This window comes from Mus pahari, chromosome 2, assembly GCF_900095145.1.
Source record: "Mus pahari chromosome 2, PAHARI_EIJ_v1.1, whole genome shotgun sequence".
In the NCBI taxonomy this organism is placed as follows: domain Eukaryota; kingdom Metazoa; phylum Chordata; class Mammalia; order Rodentia; family Muridae; genus Mus; species Mus pahari.
Genome location: NC_034591.1, coordinates 136,409,789 through 136,433,298, shown reverse-complemented (window position 1 = coordinate 136,433,298; position 23,510 = coordinate 136,409,789). Strand labels below are relative to the sequence as shown.

Below are 23,510 nucleotides of genomic sequence, written 5' to 3'. Positions count from 1 at the left end.
TGTAACCAGCTAGGAAATGAGAACTGCTGAGAACAGAGGGAGAAAGCAGGACTCAGTCACAGCACGCAGCTCTTACCTGCACTCACTGGGTAGCAGGACAAACACAAGTCACACTTAACAGTGAGAAGACAGAAGCCACGTGAACACTTACAGACACACCTAATAGCGTACCATTTACAAAAACAGAAATTTCCTTTTCTTTCTTTTTTTCTTTTTTAAGCTCTCACTATGTAGTTAAGCTGGCCTGGAAGTCACTGTGAAGCCCAGGTGGCCTCAAACAAACAATTCTGCCTCTGCCTCCCAAAGTACTAAGCTTATATACCTGTGCCACCAGGATTGGCTTACACTGGCATTAAGAGTTGTCAATTCGGGCTGGTGAGATGGCTCAGCGGGTAAGAGCACCGACTGCTCTTCCAAAGGTCCAGAGTTCAAAATCCCAGCAACCATATGGTGGCTCACAACCATCTGTAACAAGATCTGATGCCCTCTTCTGGAGTGTCTGAAGTCAGCTACAGTGTACTTGCATATAATAAAATAAATAAATCTTTAAAAAAAAAAAAAAAAAAGAGTTGTCAATTCAATACTTAAGACTAAGCACCTAAAGGTGACTTGCTGACCCCTGTGTCAGAGACAGAGCTGCCCCATTAGTAAGAGACCAGCCAGCACACAACCTCAGGCAGTCAACACTCTTGCACAGAGGGAAAGAGGTTCTTAATGAAGGCACTATGGCTTCTGGGGGTGGGGGTGAGGGTCATTTTTCTTTAAGGGTGTAGATCCTGGTAGGTCAACCACACTTCAGCATAAGGTCCCACACCCCATCCGGTAGTAAATGGGCAGCACAAGTTTTGTTTTTGTTTTGTTTTGTTTTTTTGTTTGTTTGTTTTGTTTTGTTTGAGACAGGGTTTCAGCCCTGGCTGTCCTGGAACTCACTCTGTAGACCAGGCTGGCCTCGAACTCAGAAATACGTCTGCCCCTGCCTCCCAAGTGCTGGGATTAAAGCGCACCACGTCCGGCGATGGGTTATATATTTAAAAAAAAAAAAAGGACATGGAGTTGGAGATGGGAAAGTAAGGGGTGGGTCTGGGAGAAGAGAAGGGGGGTCTAAATGTGACCAAAACAATTGTATGAAAATTTCAAAAAAGTACTAACATTTATAAAGGGGAAAAGGAAAGTAACACCTGATTTTTACTTATCATCATCATCATCATCATCATCATCATCACCATCATTTTTGTAAGTCAGGGTCTCACATAGCCTACAAGCTAGCCCTGAGTCAGCTATGCCCACAAAGCTGGCCTTCAACTCCTGGTCCAGTTGCCCCCACATTTAAAGTACTGGGATCACAGGCCAATGGCTTCAGTGCTTTAGTTGTTTTTGTTAAGGTTTTCTTAAGTTTGTTTGTTTGCATGTGTGCGTGTGCATCCCCCCTCCCCCTCCCTGTATTATGCATGTGAGTGCATTCATGTGTGTGAATGCACACACATGGTGGTCAGAGGACCCTGGCCCTGTTTTCTATCCTGTTTGAGTAGATCTCTGTTAAATGCCACCACACCAGCTTCTAGAGACTCTCCTGTCCCCTCCACAGCAGACTCAGAAATCCACCTGCCTCTGCCTCCCTAGTGCTAGGATTAAAGGCATGTGCCACCATGCCCAGCCTAACTGACAATTTTAAAATGCTGTTTCTTTTTGAGCTTCTGACACACATTTTAGGAGTCATTGGTCACCTGGCTTGGCAACAAGACAGTTGATGCAGGTTGCATGCAAAGGTTGCACACTATGAAGACTAAGGCAAAAATAACTAAAAAAAAAAAAAAAAAAAAAATAAAAAAAAAAAAAAAAAAAAAAAAAAAAAAAAATTAAAAAAAAAAAGGGCAAGCAAGGAAGGGGTTGATTAACTACTTAAGGTAGAATGAGTGATGAAAAACTAACACAAATTACACAGAAAAAAAGCTGCTACTAACATAAAGACTGGAGTTTGATTAGCATACAAATATTAAATAAATCTTTCAGCTTTGACAAAGGGATCACAGTTGCATAAGATATCACTGCACCTGGACAGAAATCTAATCTCAATTGAAGAATTGCTTCCATCAGACTGGCCTGTAGGCACGTCTGGGGGTCGTTTCCTTGGTTAATGACTGATGTGGGAAGACCCAGCTCACTGTGAGCAGTACCACCCTTGGGCAGCTGGCTGAACAAGCCATGGAGAAGCAGCCAGCCAGCATCTTTCCTCTGCTTCAGTTCCTGCTTTGGCTTCCCTCAGTGACCTGTGAGGTGAAGTAAACCCTTTCCTCCCCAGGCTTTTGATGACGGTGCTCGTCGCTAACTAAGATACTTAGAAGAGAGGGAACTAGGCAAAGACTACACGGGAAGTCATTATTTTTGCAATGCTTTTAAAAGCTTAACATTAGCTGAGTGTTAGCATTTAATTCCAGCCCCAGGGAGGCAGAGGTAGTCAGATCTCTCTGAGTTCAATGCCAGCCCATTCTACATACTTCCAGGGCACCCAGGGATATGCAGTGAAACCCTGTCTCTAAATAAACAAATACACACACTTAAAATTAAAATCTAATTTTAGCAAACTGTTAAACAACACTTAGCAACTCTGTCGATATTAGGTGCTAGGGAAGATAAGAGTGATGAAGACTCGTACACTGCGGATAGATCCCTCTGAGAAACATTGTGGCACTGTTTCATACATTAGAGCATGCCCAGGACTTGGGAGGTAACTAAGTTGGCAGAGTGTTTATCTAGGATGCACAAAGCCCTGGGTTCAATCCATAGCACCACATACACAAGGCATGGTGGTACACATGTGCAATCCCATCACTCAAGGAAGGAGAGGTGACAAAAGGGTCAGGGGTTCAAGGCCATCTTTAACTAAATAGAGTCAAGGGCGGCCTGATACATAAGACCCTATCCCCCCGCCAAACAAAACAAAACAAAACAAACAAACAAAAGCCATAGCTATACACCATGACTCAGAAATTCTCCTTTCACGGGACAGTGTGGCACATGCCTTTATTACCAGAACTTGGGAGGCAGAGGCAGGCAGATTTCTGAATTAGAGGCCAGCCTGGTCTACAGAGTGAGTTCCAGGAGCTCACAGAGAAACCAGGGCTACACAGAGAAACCCTGTCTCAAAAAAACAAACAAAAAACAAAACAAAACAAACAAACAAAAGCCATAGCTATACACCATGACTCAGAAATTCTCCTTTCACATATAAATCCATAGAAATGTACATGTGCCAGGTGTGGCAGCACACCATTAGTCCCAGCACTCAGGAGGTAGACCAGCTGGTCTAACACAGTGAGTTCCAAACAGCCAGGATAACACAAGAGAAATCCTGTCTCAAAAAAAGAAAGGGGGCTGGAGAGATGGCTCAGCGGTTAAGAGCACTGACTGCTCTTCCAGAGGTCCTGAGTTCAATTCCCAGCAACCACCACATGGTGGCTCACAACCATCCATAATGAGATCTGATGCCCTCTGCTGCTGTGTCTGAAGACAGCTACAGCATACTCATATAAATACAATAAATAAATCTGGAAGAAAGAAAGAAAGAGAGAGAGAGAGAGAGAGAGAGAGAGAGAGAGAGAGAGAGAGAGGCGCTAAAGAAATGGCTGAGTAAGAGCACTGACTGCTCTAATGAAGGTCCTGAGTTCAAATCCCAATAACCACATGGTGGCTCACAACCATCCATAATGAGATCTGATGCCCTCTTCTGCTGAAGACTGTGTCTGAAGACAGCTACAGTGTACTTAGATATAAGTAATAATAAATAATTATATATAATGAATGAATCTTTAAAAAGAGAGAGAGAATGAAAGGGAAAGGAAAGAAAAATAAAAAAGACAAAGAAAGAAATGTACATATTTAAGAATGCTCAGAACAGAGTCTAATAGTAAATGGAAATACGGACAGAACTACAGGTAAACAAGCCTGTGAGAGGTGAACCTGCAGTGCTGACCCTCAGGACGGCTGTCTGTCTTCTGGACTTGGGGCTTGCTGATTTGGCTGGCTGTCTCTCCGGTGCTGACAAGTGTGCACCCCATGTCTGATTTGATTATTTGGGTTCTAGGGGTCAAATCTGGGTCATCATGTTTGCACAGCAAGCACTTCAAAGACCATCTCCAGCCTCTAACCGCCCCCACACCCCTTTTCTTGGCATGTGTGTTTTTGAGACCAGCTTTCTCTGTGTAGCTCTGGTGTCACTCTGTAGACCAGGCTGGCCACAAACTCAAAATTCACTTGCTTCTGCCTCCTGAGTGCTAAGATTAAATAAACTCCAACTGTATTTTAAAACTTTCTTTTTTCATGGAGGAAGGAAGCTGGCTAAAACGGATCACTGGTGAAGTGAAGGGGAAATGAAAAAGGCTAAGGAACAACTATAGCTTTAAGTGAAGCATACAAATTACAGGAAAAACAGTTATAATGCTCCTCGCAAACTCCAAAGCAGAATTACTACTGTCTAAGGACACATACACTATGACCTTACTGTCTAAGGACACATACAATATGATCTTAACAGTTCAGACAACCTGTGCATAGAGAGATGGCCTGGGACTAAAAGCATGCACTGCTTTTCCAGAGGACCAGAGTTCAATCCCCAGCACACGAGATGGCTGAGGACCTGAAACCTCGAGCTGCTGCAGGCACGGACAGCCTTCATCTCATAGTTATTCTGATAAATATGAGATGGTTTGTTAACTATGTTTTGTTGTTGTTATCATGAAATATTTTACGACTAACAACTATTTAAAAATACCACATAGCTATCTACTTCCTTAAGTAAAACCCTGTAACTTAAAATGGTATGAGCAGCCTTTCTTGCTTGTCATGCAGCAGTAAAGTAAACCTACACCATTAAAAAAGATAAAGAAAAGGTAACATGAAAGGTCCGGCTAGGGATGCAAGTCATCAGTAGGACATTTGTCTACTGTGAACAAGACTATGGGTTTGATCCCCCAGTAGATAAAAAAAATATTTAAAACTTTTTTTTGTTTTTTTTTTTGTTTGTTTGTTTGTTTGTTTTTTTTCTGAGACAGGGTTTCTCTGTGTAGCCCTGGCTGTCCTGGAACTCACTTTGTAGACCAGGCTGGCCTCGAACTCAGAAATCCGCCTGCCTCTGCCTCCNNNNCCGCCTGCCTCTGCCTCCCAAGTGCTGGGATTAAAGGCGTGCACCACCTCGCTGGCATGTTTAAAACTTTTGAACACAGGCTTAATTATTCTAAAGAAACAACTGAAGCAGTCATACCCAGCCACCCTGCTGAATGATGAACTCTGCGGCGTGTTCCTCCAGGTACATCACACCGAACTGTAGCAGCGTACTCAAAGGCTCTTGACCACGGCGCGTCAATTCCAAAAGCATGTGTTGGAGCAAAACTAGAGGCACCAAGAGCTTCAACGCAAAGGTAAAAACACAAAACACATAAAATTTGAAATTCTTACAACAATTTTATGTTCATCCAGTAAAAATTTTAATGCAGACACATGATTATGGTTATTTCATTCTTACTATGCATGATAGAACGTCAACTCCTGTCAGCATTTTTCAGATTATTATATGTGAATTTCATATAAGAGGGGGCAGTAAAAGTGATTATATAAAGATAACCATGTTTAAAACATAATATACAGAAAGTTACACAATAATTATAATTATAAAGAATACTAAGTCAACAAAATCTAATCTAAAGACTGTAGCCACCCTAGCTATTAAAAGGAACTAGACTATTCACTCATCAATTACCAGAATGTAAGTCTGCACACACATACACATACGCACACACATACATGTGACTTACAGTGTCTCTGGAAAAAAAAATATACAAGAAACTAGTAAGGCACTCACTGAGGGAGAAGGAAAGGCTTCACCATTGGTTCTAGTATTCCTGACTATTTTTTGAGACAAGGTTTCTTTCTCTGTGTAGCCCTGGCTGTCCTGGTGCTCACTCTGTAAACCAGGCTCACCTCGAACTCCATCTCCCTCTGCCTCCCAAGTTTTGGGAACGAATGCTTTTATCGCCTATTTTAAAACAAGGGCTTAAAAAACAAACAAAAAAACCAAAAAACAAGGACTTTTCATGGTTGCTGTTTATGACACAGGCCTCTTGCTGTCACCAGGAATGGCTTCACACTTGTGGCAATCCTTTTGCCTTTGTCTTCTGAGAGCTGAAATTACAGGTGTGAGGGATCACACCTAGCAAAATAATAACTTTCATAGTTATGAGCTACTTTATGAAAGTCATGGAAAGTCAAGTACAAGGAGAGGTATTATAAGTTATGCTTAATAACCCCGTGGCTCAATACTTAAAATAATCGCAATTCACAACAGAAACTAGCTATTCCTTCCTTTCAAAACAACAAACAACAAACAACCCCGGGGATGCAGAGCAGCGGAGGCCCTGGTTCCCGCACTAACATCACGACTTAGAAAGCCAGAGCTGGGGAGAAGAGGAAGAGAAAGGAGGGAGGGGCAAAGTGACCCCATCAGGTAGCCATCTGCATGCAGGCTCCTGTCCCAAACATCGAAGTCTCTCCATGACCTAAGAAGGAATGCACGAGGAAATAAACCAATTTCAGTTCCTTGTTACTAGATTATCAAGGAAATAACGGAATGACAAAGTATTTCCTCAAAAGAAAATAAACTTTTAAAATGAGTCCATGTTTCACACAAATATCCTTTAGCTTTTACTTCAGGAAAAGCAGCCTTGGGGGAATTTACTTTGAAGTCTGAGTGGAAGAATGCAACACACATCTTCATTTTTGACATTCTCAAAGAACTCCAGCTCAAAATATATTAATGGACAAAGGGCTATGAAGAATAGGCCTTTTACATAAGAAAGCACATGAAGCTGTTTAAAACAAAAATAAAATGGCTGTGTATCTAGCCCCAGTGCTGTGCCTGGAGCAGGAGGAGGAGCAGGTGAAGGACCAGGACTGGTGCTTGAGCACCAGTCTTACAAATTCAAATCGAGCAACTGCAAAAGCCTGGGATGTCCTATACTGCAAAGCATTCAAAGTTCCTATAATACTCCATAAATGTGTTACATTTTGAGACTGGAAATGCTTAACTTCCCATTATCTATTGGGGAAATGAATTGTAAACATCTTATTTTTATTTTATGAGCCACTACATAAAATAGCATTTCCTTTCATCTGTTACAAATTACCTCTTCCATATGTATCAAAAACAGCAATGTCATTTGATACATAATGAGTGTGAGTGTGAAAACCTCTTCCACTCCCATCACTGCCATCTCTGATCACAGTCCCTCTAGTCACCAAAGCGTCAGTCTGTGAGTAATCTGTCTGTTCTTCACCCGGCGCGCTGGCTTTCCTTATCTGAGTTTTCGTCGCTGTTCTAGTTCATCGTGAACGGCAGTACCCAGATTACAGATGCTTCCTTTGATGGCATGAGCACTTTCTCTTTGGTTGATACATTCTTATTGACGTGTCTTAGCAGACAAGATTCATATCCTCCTCTTTCATTCCTCACATTATTCTGATTTTCAAAAATTGATTGGGGAGGGGCAGGCTGAGTGCACCGCGTACGTGAAGGTCAGAGGGCAATGCTGAAGAGTCCATGCTCTCCTTCCATCCTGTGGGTCCCAGGTCAAACTCAGGTCATCAGGCTAGGTGGAAAGCACTCTTACCACTGAGCCATTCTGCCACCCCTGTTTTGCTCTGCTTAAGAGGGGGACCTCATGCAGCTGAGGCTCGCTTTAAACTAGTCTTCCTACGTATACCTCCCAAATATTAGGATTACATATGCATATGTAATCTCATAGGATTACATATGTGGTGACACCCAGCTCAGGAATTATTAAAGGACTGCCACACCAGGCTTACTCATCTGACAAGCTTTTCTTAATAGACCTTCAGACCCACTTGCTTTTATTTGTATTTTATTTATATTTCTTTGTTTTGTTTGAGACAATTCTTATGTAGCCCAGGCTGGCCCATCACATAGTGAGGACAGCCCTGAACTCCTGACTCCTTGCCTCTATTTCCCAACTGCTGGCATCATAGACATATCACTCTTCCCAATTTAAGAGCACTAGTTTGTAAGCACAATGTAGATTATGTTTATACACTTAAACCTACTTTCCTATACAAGAAGCATCAAGAGTTACTTCTTTTTTTCTTTTTTTTTTTGGTTTTTCGAGGCAGGGTTTCTCTGTACAGCCCTGGCTGTACAGACCAGGCTGGCCTCGAACTCAGAAATCCGCCTGCCTCTGCCTCCCGAGTGCTGGGATTAAAGGCATGCGCCACCACACCCGGCTCCAAGAGTTACTTCTAAGCAGGGGTAAAAATGTAGCACAGGCAGGCGGATTTCTGAGTTCGAGGCCAGCCTGGTCTACAGAGTGAGTTCCAGGACAGCCAGGGCTACACAGAGAAACCCTGTCTCGAAAAACCAANCAGCCTGGTCTACAGAGTGAGTTCCAGGACAGCCAGGGCTACACAGAGAAACCCTGTCTCGAAAAACCAAAAAAAAAAAAAAAAAAAAAAAAAATGTAGCTCAGTTGGCAGAGTATTGGCTTAGCATCCATGAAGCAACACATAAAACAAGATGGTCGTGGATCAAACTTGTAAACCCGGAAGACTACATGTTAATAACTGGAGGCTTAGAAGTTCAACCTCATCCCTGGCCACAGTTAGCCTGAGGTTTATCTGGGCTAAATAAAATGCTGTTTCAAATAGCAAAACCAAGAGAAGTTAAGTTACTTCTACAACTCATCTATATCCCACAAGTATTATCCACAAGTACTCTATATAATCTAAAACTCAATTATTTTTTTTAGTACTCTACATTTTTTATTTTTTAATGGTAAAAGAAATGCTTGCCTTTTAACTTTTATTCTAAGTAATTTCCTCATGGGACAATATATTCTGCATATAGAATATGTTTACCTTAAAAATTCTTGTAATGGGAACCAGGTGTGGTGGCGCGCGCCTTTAATCCCAGCACTTGTGAGGCAGAGGCAGGTGGTCCGAGGCCAGCCTGGTCTACAAAGAAACCCTGTCTCAAAAAACAAACAAACATACAAACAAACAAAAATTCAGTTTAAGGAGTTCCCTGCTCAAAAACAATGGTCTTGGCACACAGGCTGCTGTATCTGTGGTCCAAGGGGCCAGGCTCCATCATGAGCTAGCAGCAGAACTCGGCAGCAGCATCCACATGGTGCAGGCTTTACAGGCAGGAAAGATGCAAGATCGAGAGCTTCATGAACTCTCTTGCTCAATGTCTGCTGAAAGAGGCTCTGAGAGGCTATTGTGTGATGGTGAAAACGTGAAGCCTCCGTTGCCATGGAGACCCTGAGACATTGGAGACTATTAGACATCCACTAAGGAAAGATGCAGGTATGGAAAGGAGCTGGCTCAAGAAACAGGCTACACATCTTCAGTGTCTCTCCACACTCTACCTTTTCAAAGTAACAAGCAGGCAACACGGTATAAGACAATGGATAATGACAACACACTGGAAAGGCTAGAGCCAGCAGACCTTAACTGACTGCTACTCAAGAGATCCTACACAAGTTATTTATCCCTTCCCTGAAGACCCATCAACTTAAGTCAATAAATAACAGAGCAGGGGGCTGGTGAGATGGCTCAGTGGGTAAGAGCACCCGATCGCTCTTCCAAAGGTCCGGAGTTCAAATCCCAGCAACCAAATGGTGGCTCATAACCATCCGTAACAATATCTGACGCCCTCTTCTGGAGTGTCTGAAGATAGCTACAGTGTACTTACATATAATAATAATAAAAAAAAAGTTTAAAAAAAAAAATAACAGAGCAGAAGCTCGTGTGCTGGGGTGTGCAGTTCATTAGTAGAGTCCTTGCCTGGCCTGCACAAAACCCCAGGTTCCAGGTTCCATACTAGGTCAACAGGGTGTCCCACCCCTTTCCTGGCCCCAAATAGGGCAATAAAATCCACTGTGCATTCTTCAAAGAGTTTGGAACAATTAAATGATATATGGCATGAGATATACTACTATATGAACTATGAAACACAATGGTACAAAACTTTTAAAAGAACCAGAAGAGGTTACCTATTAGATGAACATCCCATGTTAACAAGTAACTACCTGGAGACAAATGTCATGTTTAATACAGAGGAATAGAGAAATGATGGGAAACTCAGGGAGCAGAGAAAAGGAGGGCAGCATACTATAGCGCACATACCTTGAGAAACACTGTAGAACCTTGCAGCATTTCATTAAAAATATAGGAAAACGACCCGCTTAACAGTTCGTATTTATGCATTAGTTAGTGCTAACAGCTCTATGCTGTGCGATGTTAACAATTCTTTCTATACCTTACTATTGCACTACATTTTGTAAAAGCAGAGATAATGTGATCAATACCTTATTCCATCCACTGGCATAAACCGCAGTCTCCACTGTACATTCACGATATGCCTCATATGTCACTGGCCTGTGGACATTTTTTTAAAAGTCTGTGTCACAGAAAAGGACTAAAATTTCAGATGAATAAATATACAGACATTATTGTATAGCTGTACTTTTTGCTAATATGACAAGGATTGTTCAACACATTGCTTCCCCCACACCCTCAAGATATGGCTTTTAATATTTGGTATGTGTTTCTTCCCAAAACACTCTCTGTATTGCTGGGGAGGTCATTATAACATAGGAAGATAAATGTGTATCCTAGCCATTACTTTTTAATTATTTGGAATTTATCTGGTAAGACTTCAACACTGTAATAAATGCCTGAATTACAGATATAGAATCAAATAGTAGCATATAAAACTTAAGTCAGTTAAATGAAAACACAATCTGGTCCTGTAAAACTCAGGCTTCACCAGCTCCTATACCATCCACCTCCCTATGTCTCCCTGAAGCTTTGCTGTGGCCATCAGTCCCTGTCCTTCCTTCCCTGAACTGTTGGGGCTGCTGTGAGTCACTGAAGTCCTTAAGAGAGGTTAGCTATCAGGCTACATACTTTATCATTCTTAAGAATGAAACAGGATTTAAAACATTATATGGCCAGGCAGTGGTGGCACATGCCTTTAATCTCAGCACTCGGGAGGCAGAGGCAGGCGGATTTCTGAGTTCGAGGCCAGCCTGGTCTACGGAGTGACAGGGCTATACAGAGAAACCCTGTCTCAAAAAAAACAAAAAGAAAAAAAAACCATTGTATGTACACACATGCATGCACATAAAACATAAACATATAGTAGGTTAAAACATTCATATTTTAATATATAGAGAAGCAAGTAGCTGACTAACCAGGCTTCCCCTTACGAGCTCTTAGAATATAGCAGAGAAGAAAGGGGTACTTTAGATATCAAAGGTATTCCATATAAAGAATTCAAGATTATTTCCCCACTTTAGCAAAAACATTTGAAGGAGACATTTCCACTTTAAGAAACTGCCTTCATTGGGCTGGTGAGATGGCTCAGTGGGTAAAAACACCCGACTGCTCTTCCGAAGGTCCAGAGTTCAAATCCCAGCAACCACATGGTGGCTCATAACCATCTGTAACAAGATCTGACGCCCTCTTCTGGAGTGTCTGAAGACAGCTACAGTGTACTTACATATAATAAATAAATAAATCTTAAAAAAAAAAAAAAACTGCCTTCAACCTGTACAATAATTGCACTGTTTCCAAGGCATTAGTATCGGAGTTTAAATTTTTCAAAAGTAGACTTCTGAACAAATTTTACTTGCTATGCAACCAACTTTGAAAATAATTATCACTATTCAGGGTTTGGGAAAGGTAAATATTCATCTAAATCAGCTTTGTCTAAAAGTAAAAAACAAACTCGGGGCACAACGGCACAAACCTTTAACCCTATCACTTGGAAGGCAGAGGCAAGATGAACCTCTGTGAGTTCCAGGCCACTAAGACTCCACAGTGAGAGACCCTGCCTGAAAAATAAAATCACACCATTCTGTTCACTGGAGAGTTGCTAATCTCGCAGCCAAATTACCGTAACAAATGAAGAAACTGACATATAAAGAATGAGATGACTTGCATAAGTGGGGCTGGAGAGAGAACTCAGCAGCTAAGATTAAGAGTACCTCCTGCTCATGTCTGGTTCCCAAGCAACCACACTGGGGTCTGTTAACTCAGTCCAGGGAACTCAGTGCCTTTTCCTGACTTTCTAGACATCAACATACATATAAAAAAAAAATAAATAAATCTTTAAGGTCAGGCATAGTGGTGACACAAGCCTTTAATCAGTATTTAGGAGGAAAAGGTACATGAACCTCTGTAAATGTGGTGAGACCGACTCAAAAAAGACAAGAAAAAAAAATCAGAACTTGTAAACTTGTAATCTCAATATATACAATATATGAACATTTAAGGCCAGAGAATCTTAGTGAGCCCTACTCAACCCAGCCTTCTCCTCCTCAGAGCACATGGAGCTCAGGAACAGCAGCTCTGCTGAACACTTCAGGAAGCCACACTGGGAACCCTAGGTTCCTATGTAAGTTTTATTTCCTGGCCACTCAGATTGTCCTTTCTACATTTCTTTAAGCTTGTGTCTGAGGTAGAAAATCTAACTGTGGTTTCATTTCACTGAGTATAATTATGAATTTTATATTTGCTCATTTTACCAGAATATGCAGAAGTAAACCCCAATTGCTTCCTGAAAAATCACGGCCAACTATAAACTCTGGCTACATGAGAGAGGAAGGGCTGTCCTTACTACAACAGTGATTTGGCATCTGAATTTCAGCCTTTTTTGGTGAGGAGTAAATTTCCTCCTAAGTGACCCATCTTCATCTGTTCATACTAATCATACTAATCATTAGTAATTCATTACTAATTCCTCAAAGATTCTCATTGAAAAATGAGGGGAAGTTTGCTTTTGAGACATATCCCGGGTAAAGGGTTTCTATGTTAGCTTGCTTGCACTTCACTGTAGCTTGCTTATGGTGAGGCCATAGCTGGGAAGGAAGCCGTTGAATGAGTTCAGAGCTACTCACAGGCAGATGGGCAATCCCAAAGGATAACAGTGTCTGTAATATAGCTATAACTCTGAATACAGAAATCTAAAACACCAGCATGAGCTAGTCACACATTCCAGACATCAGATCTAGATACAGATGAGCACCACACAGGACAGAAGCAAACAGCAATTGGGACCGGGCAATGGCTTGTGTGTGTAGCGCAGTACGTGCATCTGTTGAAACCTGGCAGCTCATCAGGTCAATAAAAACCATCAAGTCTTTTGGGGATATTTGAATCCCTGCTTCCAGGCAAATCCGGCATCCAAAACAAAGCAGATGCTATAAGCTCAGAGCAAGGGAAAGTGAAGAACTGCCTAAGCAAAGCCTCAGCCATCAGCCAACCCAGGACTGCTGGACTCCCAGAGCCGCCTTAGAAGCAGCACACTCCACTCAGCGTCCACTGCAACTCACTGGCTGAGGATCGTCTGCAATGCTTTCTGCAGAGGCTCCTTCAGGTCTTGTGACACTCGTTCTCCAAGATGGGCCAAGCAGTCTTCTATGGAACTCTCGGGGTTAGCAGGGCTAAACACAGGCGAGGTGTGACAGTCAAAGCCTGTGCTGGTGAAGGCTGAAGACGAGAGAGAAGACAGACCTAAATCAGTGAGCGGTCCTGGGGCTGGAGACTGCCGGTGGTTAGAGCAGTGCTGCTCTTCCAGAGGATGGGGTTGGATTCCCAGTCCCCAGTCCTAGGGGAGCCAAGCCCTCTCCTGGGCCTCCATGGACACTAGGTACACACAGACATACATGCAGACAAAACACCCACATACACGTTTTACAAAAAGTACTAAAGGTTGTGCTACCAGCCAGGTGTAATGGTGTGCAACTACAATCTGGAGGATCTCAAGCAGGAAGCCTGCCCGGGCTACACTGTGAGCTCAAAGCCAGTTGGGCTATACGGCAAGAACCTGTGTCGATAAACTAAAAGATTAAAACGTCAGCCAAGCATGGTTAAATCCTAGCACTTGGAAAGAAGAGGCATCTCTGTGAGTTCCAGGCCAGCCTTGTCTACAAATTGAATTCCAAGACAGTCAGAGCTGTTAGATGGAGAAACCCTGTCTCAAACAAACAAAAAGAGGGACGTGGTAGAATTCTAAGGAGGTAGAGCAGGATGACCAGCCTTGGCTAAATGGTGAACCTGAGGTCAACCAGAGGTCCAATGAGATAATATCAAAAAACATAATAAACAAAGAAAAAAAGAAAACAGGGGTATGTTTACGACAGTCCATGAAACTAAGGTATTTACTGTTAAGAAAAAGAGTTATAAGGTACTTGGAAAGATTAAATAATCACTATACATACTAATCTTGTCTGAAACACAAAATTGCTAGGTCCTAAATTCTGAATTGCTTATTGCTTTGGTTTTTTACACGGAGGTCTCCATATCTAGTCTAGGCTGGCTTTGAACTCAGGAGCCTACCTCAGTCTCTCAAGTGCTGGGATTATAGGCATAAACCACCATGAGTGGCCTATTTGTAAATCTATGTATGTATGTATGTATGTATGTATGTATGTATCTATCTATCTATCTATCTATCTATCATTTATCTATCAATCATCTATCTACTTTCTGCCAGTGTTTGTCTCACTGTAGTTCACCCGTATTTACTATGTAGCCCAGGATGGCCTCAAACGTAAAAGGATCTTCGTCTCTCTGCCTCTTAAGTGCTAAGATATGAGCATAACCCTGCATGCCTACTTTGTTCATAAATTTTTATTCATCTTCTTCCACAATTAACAAAGAACTTATATAAAAACACAATCTATCAGTTGTTTGTTGAAAGTTATTACACTTTATATACTTAGGAACACATATATACACACCAACAGTTTAAAAAACAGAGGCCGGGCTGGTGAGATGGCTCAGTGGGTAAGAGCACCCGACTGCTCTTCCGAAGGTCGGGAGTTCGAATCCCAGCAACCACATGGTGGCTCACAACCATCCATAACAAGATCTGATGCCCTCTTCTGGAGTGTCTGAAGACAGCTACAGTGTATTTATGTATATAATAAATAAATAAATCTTTAAAAAAAAAAAAACAAAAAACAGAGGCCATGAATTTTGAAGAGAGCATGGGAGAGGCATGTAGGAGGGGCTGGAAGGAGGAAAGGAAAGGAAGGAAATGATGTAATTAAAACACTTCCAAAAATAAAATATCTTCTGTTTTGGTTTGGGTTTTTTGGGCTTTGATGTTGTTGTTTTCCAAGGCAAGATTTTTCTCTGTGTAGCCCTGGCTGTCCTGGAACTCACTCTGTAGACCAGGCTGGCCTTGAACTCACAGAGAACCATCTGCAGCTGCCTCCAGAATACTGGCATTAAAGGCATGCACCACCACCACCACCTGGCTATGAAGTATAATTTAAAATGTGTATTTTGGAAAAAAATTTAAAAAAAATGGGGCTGGAGAGATGGTTCAGTGGTTAAGGACACTGACTGTTCTTCCAGAGGTCCTGAGTTCAATTCCCAGCACCACATGGTGGCTCACAGCCATCTGTAATGGAATCTGATGCCCTCTTCTGGTGTGTCTGAAGACAGTGACAGCGTACTCACATACATTAAATAAACAAATATTTTTTTTAAAAAAGCGACTAGGGTATGGAAGTCATTTCTGATGGGAAGGGAAGCCTGCTCCACAGCGGGGACTCAGGTGGTACTATGAACCTGTGAACACAAACAAATCAATCTTCGGAGGAGGAGGAGGCAGCTGTGGCAGTTGCTGCCAGATGTGGTAGTAAATGTCTTTAATCCTGCCTCCTGTACACCAGACTGGCCTGGAGGCAGAGGCAGGCAGATTCTGTGAGTTTTGGGCCAGCCTGGTCTACAAAGAGTTCTTGGACAGCCAGGGTTACAGAGAAACCCTGTCTCAAAACAAAGAAAGAAAGAAACAAAGAAAGAAAAAAACGAAGGGAGAAAAAACAAGAAAACCAAGTAAATCAACCAAACCCTAGAACACAGAGCACGGCCAACAGCACATGCCCACTGCCCAGGGGAGCAAGAGGGACCAAACCCTAGAACACAGAGCACGGCCAACAGCACATGCCCACTGCCCAGGGGAGCAAGAGGGAACAGACCTTCAGAGACTTCTTTGTCCAAGGATTTCAGTTCTTCCTCAATCTCAGATTTAAGTTTTAATAAAACTTCTGGATTCAGAGACTGGGGAGCCACATCTAGTTGAACTCCTGAAACAAACAAGAGGAGACAAGAGAGGTTGCTATAGCAAGAGGGACAGATACGCCATTAGGATCCAGTGGCATTAGTCACTTGCAGAGGCTGTGGCAGGAGGGTCACTTCAGATCAGGATTATAGAGCCAGCCTGGGCATCATAGGAATACCCTATCTCAAAACGCCAACCAACAGACAAGACACAGACCTATTTACACTCAGTATTAAGTCAGAAGAGAAATCGTTTCCTTATCAAGACTAGAAGGTATTTTGCACCATAATAGAGCTGAGGCACAGATCAGGGGAAGAGCACCTGCCCAAATGCAGGCACCCTGACTAACCCCCAGAACCGAAAAAGAAAAAGCAGTGGAAACAGCAATTAATAAAAGTACGTAGGGCTAAGTAAAGTCTAACATAGAAAAGAAACCCCTGCGCATTTCTGCCAGAAATGAGAAAACAGAATCCAGAAACACACAGCAGGGGCAGGAAGAGAATGGTATCAACATGCAATGGTCCTATCTGGGCATTATGGCCCCGAGATACTGCGGGCTACTAGTTTCAAGTGAGTTTCACTTAGGCCTCCTTTGCAACCTTTATCCAGAGCCACATGGAAATAGGGTTCTACCCCCTCTCTCTGTGCTCTATAACACAGACCTCTAGGAAAGGCTGGACATAGTGGGTTATACCCATAATCCCAGCATTTGGGAGTCAGAGGCTGCCAAGTTTGATCCCAGCCTGGTATAATAACAAACTCTAGGCCAATCATGACTACATGTGTAGTGAGATCCTGCCTCAAAAGTAAATAAACAAGAGAGTTCTTAGTAAACAGCAAAAACTGAACTGTGCTCAGATGAAAGCATTAGAGCTTCCGGTGACAGATAAGTGATTTCTGGAACAAGTACCCTCTGTATTCTTGGCTTTGACTAAGAATCAATGCTAATGTGACTGTCTAGGACCTTATGGATAGCATAGCTTTAAGGTCATTCTCAACGTGGAAATCTACAGTATTCCTACTTCTCATTTACTCCTTGGATTTTTCTATTGGATATGTGTGCAGGGGCAGAGGGGTGTATACAAGTGTGCATGCAATCCTTCATGCACTTGTATGCATAGATAAGTGGAAGACACAGGCTGACATCAGATGCCTTCCTCGATTGCGTTATAACATTTTATTTGTTATTTGTTTTATATGTACGAGGGTTTTACCTGCATGAATTTCTGTGTGCCACGTGAATGCCTGGTGCTCATGGACGCCCTAGAACTGGGGTTACAAATGGTTGAGAGTTGCCGGGTGGTGCTAGAGATTGAACCCCAGTCCTTTGCAAGAGTAGCCAGTATTCTTTACCAATATAGTATTTTAATTGATTATTTGGGAATTTCACATCATGCACCCTAATCACACTCACTTCCCAGTCCTCCCAAGTCCACCCCCACCCTTCTGAGACACACACACAAAGGGGACGCAGGACACAAGTCCAATTTGAATTGTATATAAACTCGCTGGGGCATGGTCAAACTCCCAGTGGCCAGTCCCCTAAAGAAAACAGTCCTTTCTACCTGAACCCTGAGCAGAAGCCATCAACTGTGGGAAGCTAGACTTCAACATCCTTATCACAGTATTTCTTTTAGCATGTCTAGTGTTTGTTTTTAAGATTTATTTATATATAAATATATATAATATAAATATATATTACATAAATGTGTGTGTGTATATGTGTGCTCTATATGTATGTATACCTGCATGACAGAGGAGGGCATCAGATCCCACTGTAGATGGTTGTGAGCTACCATGTGCTTGCTAGAGTTGAACTCAGGACCTCTGGAAGAGCAGCCAGTGCTCTTAACACTGAGCTATCTCTCCAGCCCCCTTTATCACAATTTTTAAGCATTCTCTTTGATGGCTTCCATTTTAGGCTGTTACTCTGAGGGGGGGCTAGGAGGGTACAGGTTGTCCCAGCAACTTTCTATGTCCCTCTTTCCAATGGTTCGTCTGCAGGCATCAATGGACACCACTGTGAAAGTAGCTTCTTTCCTTGCCTTTACAGTGATCAGGAGTGCAGGTCCTGGGCTTCTCCATGATTTCTAGCAACATCACAGACCACAAACACCCACATGGTCGCCAGCATCAGCACATGCCTAAGCCCTCCGCTTGGTTTCCAATGGCAGCATGGACCATGGACATCAGCATGGCCATGGCCAGTGTTCTGAACCATTCTTCAGCCCATCCATCTTACTCTTTGAAACAGGGTTTTTGCTGAACTGGAGCACAGTAGCTAGCCAATGAGTTCTAGGGATCCACTTGTCTCTGCCTCCCCAGTACAGGGTTACAGAACAATGCCACTGCGGCTGGCTTGTACCACATGGGTGTGGGGTCCAGCTTAGGTTTGCATGGTAGGCACTTTACTAATGGAGCTATCTCCTGGGACCTAACACACTGTTTTGAGAGAGAAGCCCTAACTGGCATCCAATATGACCCTTCTGTCCCACATTCTAGTTGCTGAGATTGTAAGCATGTGGTATCATGCCTGGCTCCACAGTGCATACTTATAAGCCACATCAAACGTGTGGTTGGGCTGGTGAGATGGCTCAGTGGGTAAGAGCACCTGACTGCTCTTCCGAAGGTCTGGAGTTCAAATCCCAGCAACCACATGGTGGCTCATAACCATCCGTAACAAGATCTGACGCCCTCTTCTGGAGCGTCTGAAGACAGCTACAATGTACTTACATATAATAAATAAATAAATCTTTAAAGAAAACATATGTGTGGTTTAGAGTGGTTTTTAAGAAGCAACCCAGCATGGGGCCAGAGAGATGGCTCAGTGGTTAAGAGCACCGACTGCTCTTCTGTAGGTCCTGAGTTCAAATCCCAGCAACCACATGGTGGCTCATAACCATCCGTAACAAGATCTGACGCCCTCTTCTGGAGCGTCTGAAGACAGCTACAATGTACTTACATATAATAAATAAATAAATCTTTAAAGAAAACATATGTGTGGTTTAGAGTGGTTTTTAAGAAGCAACCCAGCATGGGGCCAGAGAGATGTCTCAGTGGTTAGGAGCATGGACTGCTCTTCCAGAGGACCCGGGTTCAATTCCCAGCACCCACATCGCAGCACACAACTGTGTGGAACACCAGTTCCAGAGTAATCAGCATCCTCACACAAACACACATGTAGACAAAACACAAACACATGTAAGTGAGTGCACATAAAATAAAAATAAATAAACCATAGGAAAAAAATGTAAGAGAAAGAAGCAGCAAGCATGAATCTGCTGCCAACGTCTTCACTATTCAATAAGTAGAACACCCTATGTTTCCTTTTTACCCACTGCCCTTCCTTTTCCTGATGATCATCCTCCAAGAACCAATGTAAGTCTGCTTCTCCATCATGTCTTCAGTCTTCAGTGATGTTTTTTAAAAGACAGAGTCTCAACTTTCCCAGACAGGACTTGAACTCATAAAGCCAAGGGTGACCTTGAACTTCTGACTCATGTAAACCCATGCTGGGTTTTACATGGTGTGGGGACTAAGCCTAGGGTTTTATGCAAGCACTCTATCAACTGCCCTACAATCCAAGTCTTTAGTTACATTTACCCATGCTTGACGTTCAGTAGACGACTTTCAGGATCAGGCAGTTAAACACTTATATGTACTCTAGCCTGTATCTGATGCTTTTACACTTTGTTCTGACCAGATTATACAAGCACTCTGAGGCACTCACATTCTTTTTTGTTTGTTTGTTTGTTTTTTGTTTTTCGAGACAGGGTTTCTCTTTGTAGCCTTGGCTGTCCTGGAACTCACTCTGTAGACCAGGCTGGCCTCGAACTCAGAAATCCGCCTGCCTCTGCCTCCCATGTGCTGGGATTAAAGGCGTGCGCCACCACGCCCATCTTAGACACTCACATTCTTAAGACTTATGTCAAACATGAACTAAGGAAAGACAAATACTTGGTAGTGGTGGCTTTCACTGTCTGCTGTGGTACAACCTAAAGGATCACAGTAGATAGAAGACTGCACAGAACACAACCTCACTGCATATGCACAACTGCTGGTAGAAAGAGACAAAAAGAAACTGAATTTTCATCACTTACACAGACAAAAAAAAAAATGGTTCAAATATAAATGTAAAGAAATAAAGTTATTTACTACTGCTTTGAGGCTACTAGAATGGCAAAAAAAAATAAAAAGTAAGTAAATTGAGAAGCAATCTTCTACAAGAGAATGTAAAAACTAACCAACCACATATACAGGGCAATAAATACTCCATTTATTTAGGGCAGTGGATCAAGATAGGGAATACAAGGAAGGGAAGAAAGGAATCAAAGCTCAACTACTGCCTCCACACTTATAAGAACTGTATTCACTTACACATAAGAAAAGACCTCAGCTTTAGACCGACAGTCTCTAAATCAATGAGGCCTCATCAGTACTTGCCCATGCACCAATTATCCATGAAAAAACAATGTTCAAAAACAGACCTTCTGTCTGCAGTGGTAGCTCATGCCTGTAAACCCAGCATTTGGGAGGCTGAGGCATAAGAACTGTCACAACTTCAAGGACAGTAGAGAGAGGAGGGAGGGAGGGAGGGAGGGGAGGGAGAAATCGTTCTGTTAAGTGATTTATTATGGAACCGTAGATTGTATGATTATAGTTTTTGTACAGAGTCTCAAATAAGAAGTGATGCCATCTGTCATGAGTTCTTTCTGGAAGACATGCACGTCTAAAACATACACAACCCCACACAGTCCCTGCCAACTACCAGCAGCCCACACAGTAAATGACATTTTCTTGGTTACCATATGCCTCACACCCCAGCAGATTTAGGAGACGCAGCTGGTTCAAGGAGTGCCCATTCTCATGAACTGACATGATGTTGATTACACAGAACAAGTTGTCATACTTGATAAGAAGCCATGTGGAAAGCCTACAGCAGTAAAGGGCTACTGCTGTTAGGATACAAAAGGCTAGCTAGCGACCCACCCAAGGACAGGCAGACTCAGTGATCTTCATTAATTAATGCTCTCCACCCAGACGTAACTGCACAGCAGGGCCAATGCAGCATGAATCCTGTTCAATGACTCCAGGGGAAATATTCAGCACACTGAGGTCTGCCCACCTCAACCAGACTAAGAGCTAACTGAGTCAGCGTCCAGCATCCCAGCAATGAGACTCGCCCAGAACTCTTCAGTTAAGTACCACTAGCACATTTTGGCCAACTGAATGGGCTAAACCAGAGAGAAGTAAACTCTAGCTATAAATCTCCAAACTGAGACATACTAAGTCACCCCTAAGGTCAGGCCAGAGAAACGGCCCTTCTGTTGCTCTTGCAGAGGCCCTGGGTGGGGTGCCCAGCAGCATCTCCATGGTGGTTCACGACCAGTCGCGGCTAGAGCTTTCTCTATCCGATCTTCTCCTCTAGACCTCTGCAGGCACCAAGTATACGTGTGCTAGGTAAAAACACTAAGGTGCATAATGTAAAATAAATAAGTCTAAAAACCAAACAAAACAAAACAAAACAAACAAAAAAAAAATCATATGGAATGGCAGGTGTGTACCACCATATCTCATCCTGTCAAATTTTTGAGAAGGGTTATCAAGGCTGTTCAAGTGAAGAACAATATTTTCAATACACGGTGATCAAGGACAACTAGATAGTCTAAAGAAATACACATGCACACACACACCAAATCACCCCCAATTGATCCAACACCTAAATTTAAGAGATAAAGCTGCCAGTCAGTGGTGGTGCAGACCTTTAATCCCAACATTCAGGAAGCAGAGGCAGGAGGATCTCTGTGAGTTTGAGGTCAGTCTTCAGTCTTGTCTACAAAGTGAGTTAGTTACAGGACAGCCAGGGCTACAGAGAGAGAGAGAGAGAGAGAGAGAGAGAGAGAGAGAGAGAGAGAGAGAGAACACACACACGAAAAGAAACTCTAGGCAACACTTTCTGAAGTAACATCAAAAGCACAAGAAATCAAAGAAAACACTGAGGGCTGGTGAGATGGCTCAGTGGGTAAGAGCACCCGATTGCTCTTTCGAAGGTCCAGAGTTCAAATCCCAGCAACCACATGGTGGCTCATAACCATCCGTAACAAGACCTGATGCCCTCTTCTGGAGTGTCTGAAGACAGCTACAGTGTACTTACATATAATAAATAAATCTTTAAAAAAAAAAAAAGAAAACACTGAGCCTCATCAGAACGAAACTTTATAGCAGGAAGGTAGACCGTAAACCATGAAAGACCATGAAAGTAAAGAGACAATCACTAAATGGAAGAAACCACATTGGGTATCTAGAATATACAAAGAATCTTGCAGCTCAACAATAAAAGAGAAATAACATACTTAAAAATGAAAAAAGCATAGGAAACAGATTTCTCCACAGATACATAAATGGCCAGTAGCACATAAAAGTGTGTTCAACACCATTAGCCATTGCAGAAAGACAAATTAGAAGCACCAGGGCTCGGGAGCTAAGGGCCTAAGACATGACTCAGCAGTTAAAGGGTCTTGCAGCACAAGTTCTATCCTCAGAAAATGGAGAATTACAGAAAGTTGTCGTATGACCTCCGTATGTACAACACACACACACACACACACACACACACACACAAGTATGGTGGTTTACACTTAGAATAATCTTAAGAGGACTGCCATGAGTTTGAGGCTAAATTAGGATACAAAGTTCCAGGCCAACCTGGGCTAGTGAAGCTCCGTTTCAAAAAGTCCAAATAAATAATATTTAAATATAGAATTACATATGACAAAGCAATGCTACATCTGGGATATATCCCAGACAGAATTCAAAACAAGAGGCAGGGACGTAGCTCAGTTGGCTGGCACAGGATAAGGCCCTGGGTACCATCTTGACTGTCACATAACCAGGCATGTTTCATATGACATGCCTCCCATGCTCTGTCATCTCACAGGCCCAGCAACCTAAAATGTCAACACTCAGGAGTTAGAAGCCAGAAGACTTCAAGGTCACCTCCAGCTATACATACAGTTCATGGCTAGCCTGGGCTACACGAGACCTAGTCTCAAAACAACAAAAAGAACTAGCAGGAACTTTGTACATCCATGTTCAAGGTAGAATTACTCACAATAGCTAAAATGTAAGAAAACCCAAATCTCCATAGACAGATGAATGTGTAAATAAAATGTGGTATATACAAATAGTCTGCCTTAAGAAGGAGACACACCGGGCTGGTGAGATGGCTCAGTGGGTAAGAGCACCTGACTGCTCTTCCACAGGTCCAGAGTTCAAATCCCAGCAACCACATGGTGGTTCACAACCATCCGTAACAAGATCTGACTCCCTCTTCTGGAGTGTCTGAAGACAGCTACAGTGTACTTACATA

General features: G+C 42.6%; 1 protein-coding gene across 1 annotated transcript in view; it reads right to left on the bottom strand.

Annotated features, from left to right (window-relative positions):
• The window catches only part of Bcl2l13 (BCL2 like 13), a 55,368-nt gene that overhangs the window by 9,400 nt on the left and 22,458 nt on the right, over positions 1–23,510 (bottom strand). Inside the window, exons 3-6 of the mRNA XM_021190784.2 lie at positions 16,059–16,166; positions 13,401–13,557; positions 10,371–10,440; positions 5,258–5,401 (exon numbers count right to left, since the gene is read on the bottom strand). Of these exons, the coding sequence (XP_021046443.1) occupies positions 5,258–5,401; positions 10,371–10,440; positions 13,401–13,557; positions 16,059–16,166 (479 nt within the window). The remainder of the gene's footprint in view (positions 1–5,257; positions 5,402–10,370; positions 10,441–13,400; positions 13,558–16,058; positions 16,167–23,510) is intronic.